This window comes from Dermacentor andersoni, chromosome 3 (assembly GCF_023375885.2).
Source record: "Dermacentor andersoni chromosome 3, qqDerAnde1_hic_scaffold, whole genome shotgun sequence".
NCBI classification, from domain to species: domain Eukaryota; kingdom Metazoa; phylum Arthropoda; class Arachnida; order Ixodida; family Ixodidae; genus Dermacentor; species Dermacentor andersoni.
The window spans coordinates 139,640,242-139,660,438 of NC_092816.1; the positions used below are offsets into that span (position 1 = coordinate 139,640,242).

Consider the following 20,197-nt stretch of genomic DNA (forward strand, 5'->3'; position numbering starts at 1 on the left):
GGCGTATTCCCAGGACGCCGACTGGAGGTGGCGGTACTTCCTGGCAGTTCCTTGGGTCACCTCGTCCACGAACCGCTCCCAGTCCCACTTGCTGCCGGCCAGATCGCTCAGCGTCTTCCGTTTATAGGCGCCGCTTTCGTCATTGCAAAACTGCACGTGCGTTCTCGCCAGGCTCGTTTCGAAGGCTACTACGTTGGCCGGCACGTCGCTTCGGTTCGTATAGAAGCCCGCGACTGCTTTTAGCACGAAGCCGATGTAGTCTAAGTACACTCCGACGTCTGCCGTTTTCTCGATAAAGCTCAGCGGCGGCAGACCGAGTAGCGGACAGCCCACGGTGAAGAGGAACGTGTCTCCCGACTTGCGCAGCCGAACGCTAAAGTAGGGTTCCGCTCCCGTGTCCCGCGTGAAGAGCTCAAGCACTCTTTGTGGCCTCCTTAAGGCTGCGCGCCCTTCGACAAACGGCCACCGGTCAACTTCGTAGCGTCGAAGCAGACTTCGGAAGTACTCCAGCCCGGCGCGGTCGCGGCTCTCGTCGTCCCGGCAGCTCGCGTACAGCAGCGCCAGTTTTCCACGGCTGGTAGATGGCCACACTTGGCTCAGCTGGCTTTCCAAGAAGTTGCCCACTTCGCGGAGCACGTCGGCCACGACGAGTCGCTCGCCTCCCACGAGCACCTTGTGGTACTTGGACGGCGGCTCGTGCACCCACGGGTGACAGACCATGTCGAAGATGCTGCGGCACGCGTCCGCGGACTCGTTCAGCGTGTAGAAAAGATTGAGCCCGGCGGAGCCGCACGCGGGGTCTCGGCAAACGGGCCGCTCGCTAACGAAAGCCGGCAACTCTGACGTGGCGTTCGTCGACCACGCAGTCTCTCGCAGGCTGATGATTGTCATGTGCGAAAAGATGACGAACAGAAAGGCGAGAGCCAGGTCCAAGAGCAGCAGTCTCATCGGTATCCTCTGCAGCACCGCGGTCACGTAGTGGTGGTACTCCGGCTTGTTGTCGTAACACGAACGCAGCTGGTCTCCCGTTTTCGGAGCGGCGCCCGCTTTCTCGCGGTCGATGCCACCGCCCCGTGACTTCTCATTCGTCGGTAGCTGGGCTGTCTGCAGTTTCCTAGGACAAGTTTGCGTACGTTTCTCGGAAGGCGACGAAACGACTAAGTGCTGCGACGTTATAGCCGCCAGAGCTTGGTGTTCCATGCTCTCCTTGGCTTGGCCGGCTACTGCCTGAGCGGTCGTAAGAGCAGGTGCGAGGGCAGCTGTGGTGCCTGTAGCGTCTACAGTCGCATGTGACCGTGGCGCTGCAAGGCTTGTGTCGGAAGGTTTTGTCGCTGAAGGTTCTGTTGCTGGAAGTTCGGTTGCGGGAGGTTGTGCCGAGGTTGCCGTTGTTGTTGCAGCAGCCATCGGTGGTTTCGCCGCGAGTGGCTCTGCGGCCGACGGTATCGCAGCGGCTTCTTTAGCGCCAGGCGTTTCCCGTAGAGATTCGACCGTGAGCTGCTCCTGTTGGGATCGCCGTCTGGCGGCGGCGCCGTGCTTTCCAGCTTCAGGCTCGGCGTGGTGGTCGGTGCTGCCGTCGTCGCCAGTGCCTTTGGTGGTGCTGCCTTCTACGCCGGTTTCGAGGTCGTCGCCGCCGATGGGCGCGCTGCTTCCGCGGGAGCTGTTCTCGCGCGTGCTTTCCGTGTCGTAAACCTGTAGCTGCGCGGGCATTGAATCGTGCTTCAGCGGGCACTCGGCGATCCTACCGGCGCACTCAGCATTCGTCGTCCAGTAAGGCAAGTGCGAGTCCTCGGTGCCGCCGTACAGGCTCCCCTGCGGCCGCTCCCCGACCGGCTCGACGTGGCCGCCCGTGATCTGCGACCACTGCAGCGCCGTCGGAGGCGGTGTGGCCGGAACGGAGTTGCGCTTTGGCGCATTCGCCATTGGCGAAGGCTCGTCGACCGACCGCAGGCTCGGCTTCTCTTCGACGCTGCTGCTGAGGGACGAGACGATGTACTCGAGGGTGGAACCACGCTCGCAGAGCCAGGGCAACTCGGGCCGCTTAGCTGCCGCCGCCGGCGGCAGTGGTTCGGCCGCGTCGGCGGGCAGCGGCTGCTGCGGTGGCGGTGGCGTTTGCTGCTGCTGCTGCGTGGCCATCTCCCGGCGCCGCCTGAGCTCGGTCGAGTCGCATTTTAGCCACTGACCTTCGCTGTACTCCTCGGTCACGCTGGTGTCCTGCGGCCGGTCGGTCAACGCGCGCTCCTCGGCCGACACGGAGTACTCCGACGGGGATCGACATTCCCATCGCGAAGGCTGCAGCGGCGGCGAAGTCGGCAGCGATAGCGGCGGCGGCGGCGGCGGCGGCGGGGCGGCTCGGGAGCTCCAGGCGTCGCCGCGGTTGTGCGCAGCGGGCACAAAACCGCTGGACTTGTTCGACTCGCCCATGACCTTGCTTCTGTCTCGGCCGGCTGCTCGAGGCGCGTGGCTGTCACGGACTGGGCCAGGCGCGTGGCACGCGGCGGCCAGCCGAACGTGGACCGCGATCTTTGTTTTCAGTTTGTCAGTTGTTTCGATTATGACGATGATGACCTCAGAAACACTAACAGTCACCCTCTAGAGGGGGTCGTACAAGAATCCGGCGGCGTTAGCTAGGTTGCATGCAAATCGCTCTCCTGTACCCAGAGTAGTAGGCCAGAGACACAGCTCCTCCGGCATTTCTCACAACAAATTTTTCTCTCTCTTTATCAGCGAAAGGAACGTCAGATATATTCCATTCAAATTGAACCTACGAACTTTTCAAGAGAAAAAAAATAAATAAATCGGAAATGTTAAATTAAGATTCAAGTTGGTTTATATCAGGAGGTCAGGTATCAGGTATTATACCACGCAAACAAGGATCAAGACTCCGCCAGGCTACAAGAAGCATTACGCAGCACGGACCAGGCGGAGCAGCTCTGGGCTGTCCAGCGAGCCCACGATGCGGCCAGGGAGTTACAACTCCCGGTCCCAAAGTGGGATTAGCCCGCTCTATGGGACCTTGAGCCCCGTAGCTCGCAGGACATTTCATTAAAGTTATTCCATCCATCCATCCATATCAGCAGGGAAGAAAAAAGCACCCCCCTCCGCCAGTAAAGGCAACGGTGGGGAGAATAAGGTGGGGAGACTTCCTCGTAGGGTGGAGCCCTTAGTTTAGGGCCAACCGAAAATGAAAACGATAGTCTAAACGAGGAAACAGCGAAATTGAAGAAAGAAATTTCCCATCGCAATGAAAACGTTCGTGCAAATAAAGAAAAAACAAATGAACTGAGAAAAATAAAAGAAAGGAGGGAAAAAGAAAGGCGAATTCACGCAAACACCATAATGCATTAGTCGAATTCGGGGGATACCTCGCTTTTAGAGAAGAAAATCGGCAGCAAATTCAACTGTTTCAGGAAATGAAACTTTCAGAAAGAACGGTTTCGGTTACGTTGCAGAGCGAAAAAGCTCGTTGGGTTAGATGATATGTATGAATAATATACAAGCAGCCAAGTCACTTTGACGTAAGCCAGAAAAAAATTCAAAATAAAAGGGATTTAGGCTCGTTTCCGGTCATATTTATGTGCTATCGACGAACGGGTCTTTAGGTCTCAGTATACAGCCATCCATTCATATATACATACACCGTAGCGTGTTGCAAACTGCACAAAGTCTTGCTTACTTCCCTTCCCTTCCTTCCTTCGTTCCTTAATTTCTCACCATGTGTCATAATATTGACGCCTTTTCGCCTGTGTTGCCCTTGTGCCATAGCGCCGCAGACTTCGTCATCGCCAATGAGGACGCCGAGGAGTTCGTCTTATCTCTGTGTCGATACTTACACGCTTTTACTGCCGCGCATTTAAGAGGTCTGATGCTTGACTGCACGTATAAGAATATACATTGAGGCAATGGTTTGAAGTGAGACGCGTGACCACAATCCGTTGACTGGATTTCGTGATCGGGGTTTGGCGAGATAGGCTGAGGACCAGAAGCGACGGAAAGCGGGGCGGACTTGATGTGGTCTACTGTCAAATTTAGGGATTATATTATAATTTAAGGTAGAAGATAGATCTAGTGCGATTTAATCACTGGACGTGCGGATTGAGGAACATCCCGTTTCATAGCTTGCTCCTTGCTGTTTTATTTTCACCAACAAGCAGCGCCAGCCCCGCGGAATCGAAACGTAAGGACAGGACGTTCAGCGGCGACAGGTACGTGTACGCACTTGTGGATGCCAAAGGCTAAGTTGTTGAACTGAAAAGAAAACAATGGGCTATTCATATAGTGTATGTACGTACGTTGCAAGAATCCGTTCGGACATGCAGAATCATTGTTGCTCGTTGTAGATTAACGCTGACACGTGGACAGGTATCGCGGCATCGGTTCTTTTGTCGTTCTCTCGATGAACCCTTCTAAAGCACTGAAAGCTTGCTCCTTTCCATTCAAGCGGTTTCGCGAAGTTGGTCCAGACATCGTCTGAAGCGTTGTCCTCTGTATGCAAGCCTTTGTTAGCGACTGTTCCCGTGATGACTGATGAAACTGCACATATACTACTTGCTGTGGAAGTGCAAGACTGCTTTTACAGAATCTGCCAACTTAAGGGACCTCAGAAACAAAGCAAGAAACCAGATAGTGCCTGCTCAGTGTCACAGTTGACGCAGATTTCGTGAAGTAAGAATAACCTGTCAGCAAAGTATGTTTCCGACATGTGTGATCCTAAGTGTACTTTTCAAGGATCATCACGCTTCGTTTTAAGTTTTCGCTGGCCTTGGGCATCTCTTTGACGTTATTGAACGAGATCAGGCAGGCACAGAGTATCCTCTCTCGCACAACACTTCCAGTTGCTAGTTCTGACCTTAGAGTCAAAAAAACGACACGTCCCTTATGCTGTACCAGGAAATCACTTTTATTTACAGTTATCTTATTGTTGTCATTTTGGATTCATATCTGTACCAGATAACCTTAATTTCTAGATTTCACGCTATTTACTTTCGTCATGTAGTACTCAAGGACGTTCCCCTGACCTTTTCTACAGCCTAATTTTTGGCCGATTCCTTTAAACGGGTTGCGCCGTTTCACTCATTAAGAACCAACTGTAGCCTTCTAAGGTACACGTCAAGGCGCACTAGAGAAAAAGATCGCCAGAGCCCATCTCACGATGGCTGTCGATGGTAATGCGTTCAGTATTGAATGAATCTAGCGACATAACGTATTGCCACCGTCGAAGCGAATCATTTGTGAGGTGTGTGTAGTGCAGCGAGACTCCTCTTTCGCGCTTCCCTAAGAACACTCGGTTCGGGAAAGAGGTTCGTTGAATAGCGGCACGTATATACACAATGCCACATTTTCAGAGACCCAAGTTGGCCCGATGGTTTTGGCTTGGAACCATGTGCCCTCAGCACAGCAACCCGATGCGCCACGCATTCGACCATGGATTATACCGAGCGACCGAGGTAGGTGGCAAAAGGGTTAGATACAAACAAACACAGATAACCCCGGGAAGTGCGTGATGTAGCCCTAGAATGCGAACACATTAAAAAGGATTTAGGTTTATCTTCGCACTTTACAGAGCTGCGTTGCCGCACAGGCAACTCCACAGCCGAGTGCACAGCTACCTCGAACGCCTGTCACACTTTGAGCCCACAGACTATTAGCCTACGTGTGTCGCGAGATGGGTTCGGTCGCAATGGCGGGTGCGGCAGGTATTTGAGGACAAATTTACGCCCACACGCAGACAGACACAGATACTGGATACAGATAATTTATGACTAACGTTTTGCACAGGCGGCCATGCATGCATTCAATGTCATCACTCAATGAAACCACCGAGAGCAGCCATCACAGACTCCACACGCTACCGAAACCGACCGCAGGCCGTGATGAGGTGCGTCTTCGGAGCATGCGCCATTGCATCAACAACAGCTCCGCTGAGAGCCTCAAGGGTGTTGTGTGGGTGCCTATTGGACACCGTCTCAACTACGCCCCATACGTAGTAGTCCATTGGATTGAGATCTGGGGAGCTCGGAGGCCACTTGTTTGGAGTAACGTGGTCGTGGAGGTTTTCGGCCATCGATTCTTGCGTGGTATGCGCTGTGTGGGATGGTGCAGAGTCTTGCTGGAAAACATAGGGCTTCTCACGTGCTACAACAGCAATCCAGGGCTGCACAACCGTGTTCACTACCTCAGTGTAAGCAACTGCGTCAACTCTGGCACCTTGGAGAACAAAAATAATGTGGAGGCATCACGTCTCCTTCACTGCTCGCGACACCCAGGACCATCACTGATGCTGGAAATTTTGTGCGCATGACAGTTGGAACATCCTCGGGGCCTTTGCACAGCACCGATCATTCTTGCGGTTCAGCTTCTGGTCCTGGACGAAGTTTTTTTCATCGGAGGAAAACCACAACATTCCAGGCTCCTCTGGGTGTTTCAGTTTGTTCAGGAGACGCTTAGCACTGGTCAGGCGGTTCTCCTTGGTTTTCTCAAACAAGAACTGCCCTCTCCGCATAGCATAAGGCTTGTAGCGAAGGTCCTCATGAACCACACGTCTGACAGTGGCCTCGTCAACCTCCACCTCCGTGGCTAGGGCTCTTATCGACTCTCCAGGGTCTTCATCAATGATACCGTGGACGCGACTAATGAATTCTGGTGTCCTAAGAGTGTCAGAACGCTGACACTGTCGTTTCCTTTGTGAAACAGCGTCCACATCACCCCTGGCAGCCTCCAATTCTTTCCGAGCTTTGAACACAAATGATCGGGCAACCTTCAAAAATGTTGCGATCTCAGAATCAGGGTCTCCTGCAGCCAAGGACACGATAACTGCGTGCCTCTTCATTTGCTCAGCAAGCTGAAGTTCTGCCATGGTTAATTGCAGCAAAAAAGTATTTGCAGCTATTATGTACCTAGAGGACACGAATGTGTGTCCTTAAATACCTGCCGCACTCTGTATTTTTGAGAGGCAAGGTGAGGACATTTGTTCGCAAGATGGGTGCCGGGTCGTGGAAGTTAAGAAGACGAAGTTTCTGCAGAAGTGCAAGCGGTCGCGGCCATGTGTCCGGCGTCCTATGGTTGTAGCAGGGGCCGAGCCTTGGTCCAATCGGTATGGTCATCGCCTCGCTGACGCGACGCCGTGCGGCGATGAAGTCCGGGAGGGGCCGGGCGGGCGGCGACCCGCCCCGGCTGAAGCAGCAGCAGCAGCCGTCGGATGGCGGCGGCCCGTTGGCGGCGGCGGGCCCCTCGTGCTCCCAGTACGAGCTGGCCTGGTCGTCGTGCGTGCTGCGCCGCAAGAACCCGGGCAGCAGCAGCACGCGGTGGTGCGCCGCTCGCTCGCCCGTCCCGCTGGCCGGCAATCCCGCGGCCGCCGCCGGCGCGCAGGGACGACGACGTAAGCGCCGCTCGCCACACTCCGCCGTGCACGGTGCGCGCTAAGTAGGAACGCAGGCCAACTGCCTACGGTAAACAGCGCGGTATAGTCTTATTTGCGATAAATTATACTATATGTATACGTTAAACGTAACAGTGGGAAAGATTAGATTAGATTATGGGGTTTTACGTGCCAAAACCACTTTCTGATTATGAGGCACGCCGTAGTGGAGGACTCCGGAAATTTCGACCACCTGGGGTTCTTTAGCGTGCACCTAAATCTAAGTACACGGGTGTTTTCGCATTTCGCCCCCATCGAAATGCGGCCGCCGAGGCCGGGATTCGATCCCGCGACCTCGTGCTCAGCAGCCTAACACCATAGCCACTGAGCAACCACGGCGGGTGTAACAGTGGGAAAACCGTGTTAAGAGCACCTCCGCGATTTTTTTTTTGAGCTGAGGGGACCTGTACGAAGTCTGTGTCGTACATTTTATCCGTTGCACTGAGGGGCGATTCTGAAGTTCTTGCGTGAGTTAAGCATTCGTGTTTCGTGCTCTCGAAGGAATTATTTTCACTGGTCGTCCTATAGACCCCGTTCTTTCTTTATCTTTTTCTTTGTCATGGCCGCTGCCATATTTCGTAGGCAGTGGCGCCATCTGTGAGCCGTAGCCCTGCTGGCTTGGGCAGACGCTCATGTTGTATGCCAACTACACACGCTCATGAAAGTTGCTGATAGTTGTTTTCGGGTTCTGTGAGACGCACTGGAGGGATTTAGCATGGAATGGTCGCAGTTTCTACTGCCAATGAAGCGGACGGAGCACCCAGCGCGCGTGTTTGAGCCCACACAATCAGGCTCGGAAATAGGTTGTGTATCGAAATTTTTTTTACACGTATGTGCCCTTACTGCAACATTCTGCCTTTAATTTTAAGCTGTGGTTTAGCAACAATGCAAAGTTAGAAAACATACGGGACGATCGTAACAGCATGGGTGCCATTCCGATGCGGAAAAGCTTGCGCTTTTTACTGTGACAGACGTTCAAGTTACCTGTAGATACATTGTGCGACTACCTCATTTGTTGGACTAGGAGGTAGTCGCCAGCGAATAAGGTAATTTTTGTTAGTGATAGCAGCATACCGTACAGTACGAATTACACTTGTCGAGTGGCCCAGCGGCCAGCTGTCGACTCTGCGAGTGTCCTTCTTTCTGTAAAGCGTTGGCCGATCATGCAACATGATGACAACGCCTGGTCTTGCTGTGGGTGGCAAAAGTCGCTATCTTACAAATGTCAGTACAAGTGTCAAATGTCATCGTTGTTTTAACATACAAACTACATGAAATAGTCATGCGTGCGTACGATTGTATGACACGTAGGGGCTGATGACGCCGGGGTCCGTGTTTCTTTCGCTTACTCTCGTACACAAGCTATGTAGAACCCAACAATCACCAGGTCATAGCCTGGTGTCGAACGACTCGCGTAGAAATCATCATATTGCCGTCCTACGGTCCTCTACAACGTGATTCCCGTCGCGCTGGTGTCGACGCAAACGCCTACGCTCGCGACTTACAACTACTCCATTTACAGGGTCGCGTCGATGCACTTGCTATTGTTTTGGGGAACCCCAAGCAATGCTGGATAGCCAGGTACCTGAAGAATGCTTCGCGTAACATAGACTGCAACAGTGCGTGGGATCTGCAAATTTTTTCCGTGAAGAATGGCTACTAAATCAACCGATTTACCACTCTTAACAAGTGTGATTGAAGCTGGAGAAGCCTCAAGGGGATGAAGAGCATTTTTTTTTTTTGCTTGGTCTTGTTGGCTCCATCCTCGATGACACCCTCATTCATCTTACAGAAATTGTGTCCACACAAATAGCCGTCGCGTTTCTTAGGCGGTCTCTTATGGATATAACTGCTTTACAGGGCAAATAGACAATGCGGAAGTACAAAACTCATATGCATCAAGCTGGTCTGCAAAACCTCAGTGATCGCTGTGTTAGCCACACCATCGGCCTCATACAGAAGGCTAACGTAGACATAGCATGCTAGACTCCAAATGCGTGAGAGATATGACTGTGGCTGGCGCAAATACCCTATAACGACTGGCGCTTAACGCTTCGGCGGTTGCATTGGGTTGACCGTACACGAGCACTGCGATGTTTCAGTTCCTGCGCGAAGCGATCAGGTAGCGAGATGATTTTCCACGCTGGAAATTCGCAGACGCCGCTGCCCTTCGTCGAATCAAAGACAGCGGTTACCTTAATGGGACATTAACTAGAGAAACAAAAAACTTAAATAATTCTTTTAAGGCCTAATTTTCGTTAATTTCACGGTAAGATGTCGGTTACGAGAAGAAAATGAAGGCCATACTTTATTTACTCGCATCTGGCCCATTGTGTAGCGGTAAATGTTCCCGAAACTCTGCAAGTCAAGTCATTGGTAGGTCACGTCATTGATAACACTCTGGCGCAAATACAGTCCTACTAAAAAAATAACTGAAGCTGCAAGGTCGTAATTGCGTCTTTGACGTGAGGATCAACGTAGAAATCGCATTGGACACGAGGTACTATCACGCTCAGTAGGAGCGACCGCTTTGCCACGCACATTCGCGTTGTAGCTCATACTGGGCGTGATTGTATATATGCTCAAATTCTGCAGGGTTCGATGACATAGGGAATGCCTTTTCATATTATTTTTTCGCGCTAGTTATTTCGCAAACGTAACGATTACGTAACCGCAGGGTTCGTTGGCATCGCCATTCATTGACGCAACGAGTGTCGAACGGGGAAAACACCGCGCATAGCAGCTTGCAGGTTGTGACGCCCCGTGTCCTCGGCACGCACGCAGTCCGCCCGAATTGCGAAAGAGCGCCGCCTAGTGGCTCGCCCCGGGCCCGGCCCGCCGCTTACGTCCGCTTGCACAGTCCTTTCCATTACGTAAACGCGCCCAGTGCTCGTCGGCGAGCTTGGACCTCGTGCGCGGTTGTCGCGCGCGTTTCGGCCCGATGGTCCTTCGCCGCGCGGTGAACCCGGTGTTCGCGGCCCGTGCCCCGAAAAGGGCGCCCGCTGCCTCCCTTCCCCCCGGTCCGCGCCGCGTACCGAAATAGTGCGCCCGCCCTCCTCTCGGGGACCGCGCTCCGCGAGGTGGGGGTCGCCGCTTTATAAGGCTCTGGTCGGCGCACCCTGGCAGGCGGACCTCGCGGGAATACCGCGGCAGCCAGGGCAGCGTGTCCGCCGCGCCCGCGTGCGAAGCCAGGGGCTCTGCTACGTGTTCCTGCGGTCTAGCACTTTCGGGGCTAACCGATTCTTGTCCGCGCTGACTGGCCGATTTGGCGGACAGGATGCCGCTCGCTTCAGCGAAGCGGCGCGCTGGAACTTACGCGAGTGCAAGCGTATTCACCAGAAAGCGACCGAACAGGAATATGCGCCATTGTGGGGACCGTGTACCGTGCTTACTATGCCCGGCGTCATGGCTGTGAGCTGTACAGTGCCACGCTGCCGTTGGCGAGAAACGCTTGACAGCGAACGGGTACGCGAGATGTACAACTACACGCACGCCCGTGTTATCATCTGTCGCGTTCTTGTATTAAAATACAATACAAAGCAAGAATGCCTTGACTGTACCGTAGTGTCGCAGGACCGAGATATCCGTCCGCAGGATTACGGGCAGTTGATAACTCAACAATCTGCTTTTGTGCTCCGCTACGATCCCGAGAAGTCGAGCGACGGTGACTTTCTTTTTCTTCCTTTCTTTGTTTCTTAACGACTTGGAATAGATTGTTGCGGCAAGCGTCCCATTTCGTTCACGCTGTGCCGAGCTCGCAGTGTGCATGCATGCGCGAACTCGGAAAAAGTCGGTGTTTCGGCGGCGGTCGCAGTCGGTGGCCAGCGTTTTTCTGAGAACCCCTTCGCAACGGCTCTCTAATTATCGCGCAAAGAAACGTGACGTCAGCAACGCTGTTTACCTGTCACCCACGCGTAACTATAGCGCGCCGAGCCAGGAGGCGGCCGCTTGCTTGGTTTGAGTCCAAAACGCATTTGCGTTGCAAGGCGCCCTCGTTCGCTCGTGTTTTGCGGGCGCAGCTGCTCCTGTTCGAAGCTGCGGGCGCTGTGCCGCGTTACTAAAACATTAGATATTACAGTGTACTTATTTTTACGTCGGAAATTGCGATTCGACCACTTGGCCTTGCTAATTTATTCTGCTAAACACGCAGAGAAAAAGAAATATAGCGACAGCGGTAATCCATGGCCGACCGTTCTCCCACGTGATTGCGGCATCGCGCTTCGAGTGCCACCTTTTCAGGTTGGAATTGTCCGACACTGTCGATCCATAACGAGCCCAAAGCGGTATTTACGAGGCCCATAGCTCTCCCAGACGCACACCCCAGAAGGAAAGCTGGGTGCCAGGTCAGGGTCACGTCTGTGCCCGTTTTTACCGGCTGGGTCCTCCGGCGGCGGGTTTCGAACGAAACACCGCCCGCAGCCCTGACCACCAGAACACGGCACCACCACATATGGCTCCTCCTGGGGGAGGAAGTCTTTTTTTTTTTTTTTTTAATGAAAATGGAAGAAAGCAGATGCCATTCTTCTGAGAACACCGTGAAGCTACAAAGGAAACCCATATTAGTTTCTCAAAAGGAAAGATTCGCAGTTGGAAAATTCGTCCTTGATCAGGGTTGGAACCTGGCACCAACGCCTTGCCGGGGTGGTCGCCCTGTTAGGATTGGGGGCTCAATCCCATCGCTCGTAATCAGTTGTCAAGATTGGAGATCGGGCATGAATTAGGAGGTAGCTGGCCCATGCCGTCGTCAAACTTATCCACGCTGAGGAGGTTGATGAAGGGAAGGACTGCTTCTCATCGAGAACGAGGAATATGAGTTTATTTACAGTATCTACATCAGTCTAGCATGACTGCGAGAGAAAGTACCTCAGCTTAACATGACTGCTTGAGAAAGTACATAAGTCTAACATGACTGCTTGAGAAAGTGCATCAGTCTAACATGACTGCGAGTGAAAGTACATCAGTCTAACATGACTGCGAGTGAAAGTACATCAGTCTAACATGACTGCGAGAGAAAGTACCCTGAGCAGCCGCACAACAGCGGTTTATAAACACTCGGTCCCCCTCCCCCTCGATCCCAAGGTGACGGAAATGTTGGTCCAGTCATCGTAAACAAGCCGCCTCTGCGGGACGGCTTACACACACACACTTCCGCACAGGTTCGCGGTTCGGAGCCGACGTCAGACGGACTTCGTAGAACTCGGGGCTTGTGTCAAGAAAGGTGCCTTTTATTCCCAGAGCTGACCGCCGCAGCGCGGCCGGGTGCCCATTGTTTTGCGTCTTGAACGGCGCGTGGGAAGGAGCCTCGAACTACGTTCCCGCGAGCACTCCCGCGCTCGCGGCAGACCAGGGCGCCGGTGGCACTCGGTAACAATAGTTGGTCCGCCGAACGCATTCAGTCACAACGGCGACGAGGCTAGAGCGTAACGGTGGCGTTCCAAGAAAAGTTGACGCCGCTGTCGCAACTGGCTGGCAAAACTTGCACCTGAACTGGGCCGTTCTTAACAGCCCCTATCGTCTTGAGCTAACCAGGAGGCTGGCAGATCGCAAGGCGAGGCCCAGATTAGTCGACGACTCGAAGCGCATAGACGCTGAATATGACAAACCAGTTCTGCGGAAATCCGCAAGTGACTGTGCACAGTATGGGGCACAAGGTTTGGAGAATAATGCTTCAGCTGCGAGGGTGCATCGGAGACTAGAAGTGAATGACTGCCGACTTGTCCTTCCTCAGTGCACATGCGACTGTAGCGTCGTGTCGGTCACATTTTTTTCGAGCGAGTTGCACAAACGCTGAAGTGACGTTTCAACCAGCAGAGCGAGAGAAAGAGAAGAGACAAGGAAAGCTAGAAAAAAAAAAAGAACGAGTGAAAGTCTGCAACTAACAACAAGCAAAGAAACAAAATAAAAGTTACGTCGCAACCGAAAATGGCAATGAGGTCAAGATATTATGCTGCTTGGCGCGAATTCTTGAAATCCTTTAGCGTCATGCATTTCGACCGCTACGCAAGCAGTTATCTTTTGAGGCTGAGGCGAGCTTGAGACTTGCCTCAGCTGAAGCGCCAGCGTGTCATTAAACTATGGGAGTGGCGTATATTGTTTACATAATTAGGTTGTTATTGACGGCAATTGCTCCAGTAGGTTCCTTAGGGAGGTGAGCTAATAGGCGGGAAATAAATGGCAGTGCCACAGAGGTTTCAGAAGCAACTGGACCATGCCCGGCTTGCATTATTTTGTGCTCTTTTGGGGTTCTTCTGTAAACCGGGCAGTTTGCATCCCCTAACTTTGCATACGCAAGTACTAAAACTCTCTGATAAAAAACAAGAGTCCAACTCCCGACTCTGAACTAGAAACTGATACCTTTTATTCGTCGAGAAGAATACAACCAATTGACCAAACAACACATGTTTCAATGGATGAAAAGTGCTATGGCCAGCACACGGTTGTAATGTACAGCAACATATGCGAACATATTCACAATTCCGCGCGACACCATCTATTCGTATCAACAGTTATCAGACAAGGCAACATTACTCCACATTATCATTTAGAATACATTCGACTTACTAGTTTTGCTACTCATCGGACATTTAGAGCCTGCGTTACGGAGAGTGAGCGAACATAGCGAGACGTTTCTTCGCGGAGCGTTCCGCATTTATCGTCACGACGAGTCTCTCAGCGCCTCGCATGCCGCAGCGCGAACTTTCACGATAACAAGAAGCCTCCACTCGCACCTTTCGCCAATGAATGCCGTGCGCTAGGTCAGGAAAAGTTTGAAGTGAAGCGTGAGCCACACTTGGAACAAACACGCAAGGAAGTGCAAGAACTCGGATGAAACCCCCCACCCCGTTCAAGTGAGCAGCGCCATTCCGCATGGCATAATAGCTGGTTTGCAGTCTTGCCAAGTCTTGCCCCAGAATCACGGGTTGGTGGGGGTGTAGGATTTGGCGGTCGTAGCTGTAGGGAGGATCTTGACTCTTCGTCGGGACTTAGGCGAGCAGGTTTTATTTACGTTATTTACATTTGAACAAGGGATACATTTACACAGTCTAGCTTACGAGCACACAGCTCACGAGCACATTTCGAGCACAGAGCACGACGACGAGCACCCTCTAGCAGCCGACAATCGCTCGTTTTATCCACTTCGTGTTCCCTAGATCCCTAGGTGAGGCAACACGTTCGACGTCACCGTAAACAGGCCGCCTCTCTGAGGGATGTTTTACCTCTCTCCGGGACGTTTTACTTCTCTGCGGGACGTTTTACAAACACACACGCACACGCAGGTTTCAGTGCCCCCTCCGCGGGCAGACGGCCTTTGCAGCGCAGTCGTCGTGGTGGCCATTGTCCTGCGTCCCCGTAGCCAGGTGGTCACACCCGACCCTAGCCGGCGCCTCTAAATTCCAGAGCTGCTTTTCTCCTGTTCTCCGAACGAGGCGCTTGGTGGATGAACGCCGTAGTCAAGTTCTTCAAAGGAAGTTCACGGTTGGTTAGCGCTGTCCTCGCTGGTTCTCTGAAGGGCGCCACCACCCCGGATCGGTCGACGCACCTGCAGCGGACGCACCTGCAGGCCGATCCTAACAGGGGTCACCAAGAACGAACTTATATATTCTGAAATAGAAAAAAATTACCATTTGTTGTTTTATTGCAGCAAAAATATTTGAAACGGTATTTTTACTCGTGTGACAATATTCTGATTAAACATTTTCGAACATTTCTTTTTCAGATAGGTTTTCTAGTTTCAGTGTTTGTCCCCCCCCCCCCCCCCCCCCCCCACCTAGTGGCGCTTCAATCGTTCACCAGAACCTTATATCTTTGGCGATATGTTCTGGCACGCTTTTCTTTCCTATTTAGATGGACATTGGCTGTTCGTTTCTCATGTTTCTGAAGGTGCGAAAAAAATGTTGCTGAACCAAATTTTGAAAGGGCAGAATTAAGTGCCGCCTAATTAAGTTCGGGTGGTCTGGCGCAACCATGGTGGGCTTTTTACTCCTGAACACTCGGCCCCAACCGCACTATGCGCACCCGTTGCGGCGTTATTGGCGACTGAGGCGCTTTTATGGTATTGCCTTTGGTCGCTTTGCAGTTTGCGCTTGGCTCCTGAAATTCTCGCCGCAGCGCAAGAATGGTTTTGCTTCATTATTGTTGTTGGTATTACAGGAGAACAAATTGCAAAGAAGGTAGGGGGCAGTACTGGCGCTGCATATTACGGTAATGTCGGGAGCGTGCGCTGGTTTTCCTGTTGTTAGCACTTCTGGTCATTACTGGGCATACCTACTTTTTTCTAGAATCGTTCGTCACGTAGCTGCGCAGGCGATGTGCTTAATAGAACCGCACCGCGCACATTACTTCTGAAAGCCGTGCCTGCTTACGTGGCTTCCTTAAAGGTACGCTAAAGGCAATACCAAGTCGACGTCGACTGTTTAAATGCCATTCCAGAAACTTCGCAACGCTTGTTTCGTGCCTAGAAAAGAGTTCGTTTGCGAGAAAATTGCATCTGTAGGGTCCGAATACCTTTTCCGAAATTCAAATTTCCCGCCACCCAACCGTGGGGGAGTGGTGACGTTGGATGCGCCATCACCGGCCTTTGCTGCCGCGGGTGAGTAAAACGGCGCCCGACAGACGGCGGTACCGAGCCAAGAAAGAGCGGTGGATTTGCCGCTGCAGCTAATTTTTGGCCAGATGGTGTAGACCGTTCGTGCATCCCGCGACATCACGTCGACGCTGAATTCGCGGCTACTTGCACTTTGTGCGAATTTCGCGAGCCAGCAAAACCAGCGCAGCACTGCACGATAACGAAACTACTGAAACACGAAAGCTTCGGCGGCGTAGAGTCGTTGCTAAAACGAAACTTTTCGACCGACCGCGTCGTTTTCAGAGGTAATTTCAGTGTCCCTTCTTTTTTTTTTTTTGAAAATGAAATAGAACTGGACAAGAATAAATTTGTTTCGTGATATATTACAACGCAATGATGTTTTTTTTTTCTTTCTTCTTTTTTTTTTTTTTTTTTTTTTTTTGCAACGAGTGGTTGAGTACTAGTGACAGAATTTAATTGAGGAGTGCTTCCGTCATCGGGCAAGTACTTGAATGTCCCGGGGGAGTCTCTAATAATGTCCTGCATTTATGTCAATTTTTCGATTATTAAGGCTCTGTTTGCGATAATATTGACCCTGTAGAGATTTTCGAGCACTAATCACTTTAGCTTGACTTAATATTTGCCTTTGGTGTCCTTTTAAAGGCCAACTGCGAATAAATTGGTCACGTAGAAAGCCTAGATTCGGATAGTGTAGATGTGCTATCTCTGTGCGAAATTTTACGTTTGAAATACAAGCAGATGAGTCACAAAATGTTCGCAATGTAGGCGTGTTCAATATCAAATCTGGAAAAAAAGGAAGAAAAAAAAAGCGCCCTATTACTGCTTGCCGGAAGTGACGTATGATTCAGATCGTGCGACTCATCGGCACGAGCTCCAAGATTGGGGTGCCCGTGGCGCGCTGAAAAATATAGGAGGCGACGTGCTGTGATACGTACGTTATATCGGCCAACCACCAGATGCACGCGTCGTCTGCTCAGGTGCTATTTAAAGGCTGCCAATAAAGAAGTAGACAATTACCGGCCAACTGGCTTTGTAAATGCTGCTTCCGTAGTATATGCTACTCATTTATAAAAAATTCAGCCGAAAATGAAATTTAGTTGCAGTTGGCCTTTAAACGGATCACTATGCAGGAGGGCTTTTGCCATAACTTGGCCAATACTGGGGTTTGCTGTGACCAACAACCACAGGGCATAATAGCTGAAGATACGTTGGCTTCGCAAAGTAAAGTGTAGCAAATCGCAAGACTGGCTCAGGCGCTCCCGTCATGTTCACATAACTGGTATTATCCTGGTCTTAATTATTTCTTTTTCCTTCTTTTTTGTTTTAACAACGGTGCGGCTGTGCGTAACGAAAGGGTTTGGCTGCCTTGAAAGCCGCTGCAGGGATTGGGCATTAAAAGCGGCCGTCGCTAACTTACTCGCGGGATCCTCCTTAGCAACGCGACGTTATTTCTTTTTCTTCTTTCCGATGTGACGTATATGCTTTGCCCAGCACACGTGACCCACAATTTCGCAGTCCTTGCGAGTACTGTTTGCTTGCTCTGTTATGGTACGTTGGCGAGAATTCCTGACTTAGCGAGCGCTGCAACGCGGTGGTGTTATTTCGATTGCCGTGTTTAATTCGCCCGTGATGGCTGGCGTGAAACCGTTACCGAAAGTGACGTCATTTCCTTTTCTCTCTCCCTCCTTCCCCCGTGTGTTGCAGTGGCCGGCGACATCAGGGCGCACCTGCAGTCTATGCTGTACATGCTACGGCGTGAAGACACGCTCAAAATGGTGAGTCGCCTGTCTTATTTTTCTTTTTTCTTTTGCGCGAACCGGAGCAAAAATACCGCAGCGAACGAGTCGGGATTCTGTCGGCGGCCCTTGTGTGTGTATGTGTGTGGCTCGCGAGAGGCGAACACCTTGGCGCTGCCGAGGCGTACAGTGACCGATTTCAACCACGATTCCAACGCTTGGAGCGGACCGACTCGGCCCCTGTCAGCTGGTTGTCCCGCGTCCGATTTCCGGACCGTGATGAACTTTTTAGTCTAACGATCGACGGTGTTGATTTTCGAGATGCCTGCATATATGCGGCCTTCGAGGTGATCTGCGCGAATTGAAAGGACTATGACATTTGGTAACAGTGATCTACACCTCTTCCTCGCAGTAGCGTTGACGTAACGTACACAGTGTCGTTGAAGTTGCCGAGATGCGGTGCAGCACGTTTGCAGGCACTTAAGGCGCCAATACACTTCGACGTGACCCGGCGCGCGCGCGCGCCGTGGTTGCGCTACGTCACGCCAGGTCGGCTACGCCGCGTCAGGCGTAAATCCGTCCCCCTACAGTACAACGCCGCGCCGCTGACGCAGCTGGAGTAGCGCATGCGCAGAACACCGCGCCGCTCCGTGGCGCCTGTCGTGGAACATCGAAACAAATCTTTCGCGCGCTTTCTCTGTCTGTAGCGATTGCGACCGCGGACCGGACTGTAGCTCGGCGATGGCACGGATGCAGACACATTCCGCAAGACGAAATTAAGCAGGAGACACACGGTACGATTCGGCGTCCGATCCGACGTGCGGCGACACATGCTCCGGCATGCGGCATGCGACGATTCGGGGCACACGGTGCGTGCATCCGAAAGATTGAGCAGCGCGTAAGCTCCGCCCAGATACAGCCCCCCAGCTTCACTTCATATCCACATCGAGAAACACAATACAAACAACTCTGCACAACACTGCTTCGCTTTACACGAATACTGTCAATAAAATTATGCCCCTGCGAGTGACGGAACACTTCACAACGGCGCGTTGTCTACTGACGGCTCCGCCAACAACCAGTGATAGGGCCGGTAGGCCTAGCTAGGCGGACGCTGCGGCCGACGGCGCTGGCGATCCAACGCGAGCTCGTCAAAGAGCGCTTATTTTTGCCGAAACAATTAACACTTTACATTTAGGTCGCCCGTAATTAAATACAATTGGTTTACTCGACGCAGTCGTTGCGAAGGGCAAACGTGTAAGCGAAGCGAGCAGCCTCGCTCAGACGGTCGGTGTGTGCTGTCTGCCCGCGAAATGCCCTCGCGTCACGGCTCCCGATCTCGCCAGTAGCTTGGTGTTAGTGTATTAGGCGCTGCTTTGCATAACAGGCACACGTTCGAGATAATTTTACTGAACTGGTAACTATTTCGTGTCGGAAACAAACTGCAGCAGGCAAGAAAAAAAAAAAAAAAAAGACTGCGAGAAACCGGCCAGCCAGCGCCACCTCCGTGGAGGGAACGTCAGAGAACGTCACATGCCAGCCGCGCTGTCATTGGCTGCGGCCAGACGACGGTGCGGTTGTCGGACGATGAAAATCTGCCCGGTTTGTCGCACGCCGGACGTCCGATCCAGCCTTTCGGCACAGCAAAACACCTCGATTCCGGCTGCCGTTCCGGTGCGTCGGACGCCGGATCGGACACCGAATCGGACCGTGTGTCGCGTGGTCTGCGTCGAAAGAAGAACAGGTCTCTCTACATAACACAGACACGTAGCCGCTGCCACTCCTTTTCGTCGCTTCAACGGCTTTCAGTTCACGAGCATAGCGGTCCCTCAGCCGCTTCCATAGTTTCAGGCACTCTTCGACTGAAACAGGGAAAACAAGACAAACAAACAGGCGCTGAATGAATAGCATATCCGAGACGTATACACACACGTGCGTAGCATTGACGCTCCTGTTAATAGGCCAGAGTACATGCGTATCTGCTCCCGCGCGTTGTTTTCCCGCTCCGCATCCCAGTAGTCCATTCTTTTGGTGTCGTAGACACACGGGTGTTGCTGGACGACGTCCACAAACCTTTCGATTCTGGAGCCGCACAGGTCGGGCACGCTTTCTTGCGAAGAGGCCATATCGTTCTGGCTCAGCCTGCCGAGTAGTGAGTCTCTACCTCGACGAGAGAGGGCGCTAGGCGCTAACTTGCTCGGCGCGGTCGGCGCGAAATGCAGTCGGTTGCATTCGGCGCCGGACGACGTCCGAGCGCGCCGAATGCCGCCGGTCGCGTCGGCGCCAGATGCCGCCGGACTGTAGAGGGTCGTGTTTTCGCCAACGTAACGTCGCCATGACGAGCGCGCGCGCGCGCGTTACGTCGGAGTGTATTGGCGCCTTTAGAATATGTGAGCTGAACGGCCCTTTGTTTTTATTTTTTTCATACGTGTACACACACTTACCGCGAGTATTCCGTAC

The 20,197-nt window shown here is 52.4% G+C and overlaps 1 protein-coding gene across 3 annotated transcripts in view; it reads left to right on the plus strand.

Moving 5' to 3' along the window:
* The window catches only part of ssh (Protein phosphatase Slingshot), a 330,763-nt gene that overhangs the window by 219,652 nt on the left and 90,914 nt on the right, over positions 1 to 20,197 (plus strand). For 2 of the 3 annotated variants that reach the window (XM_072287309.1, XM_050173200.3), the window contains exon 4: positions 17,706 to 17,776. In XM_072287309.1, coding sequence (XP_072143410.1) covers positions 17,706 to 17,776 — 71 coding nt within the window. Of the gene's footprint in view, positions 1 to 6,999; positions 7,376 to 17,705; positions 17,777 to 20,197 lie in introns of those variants that run through there. The other variant, XM_072287308.1, reaches the window with a different exon arrangement.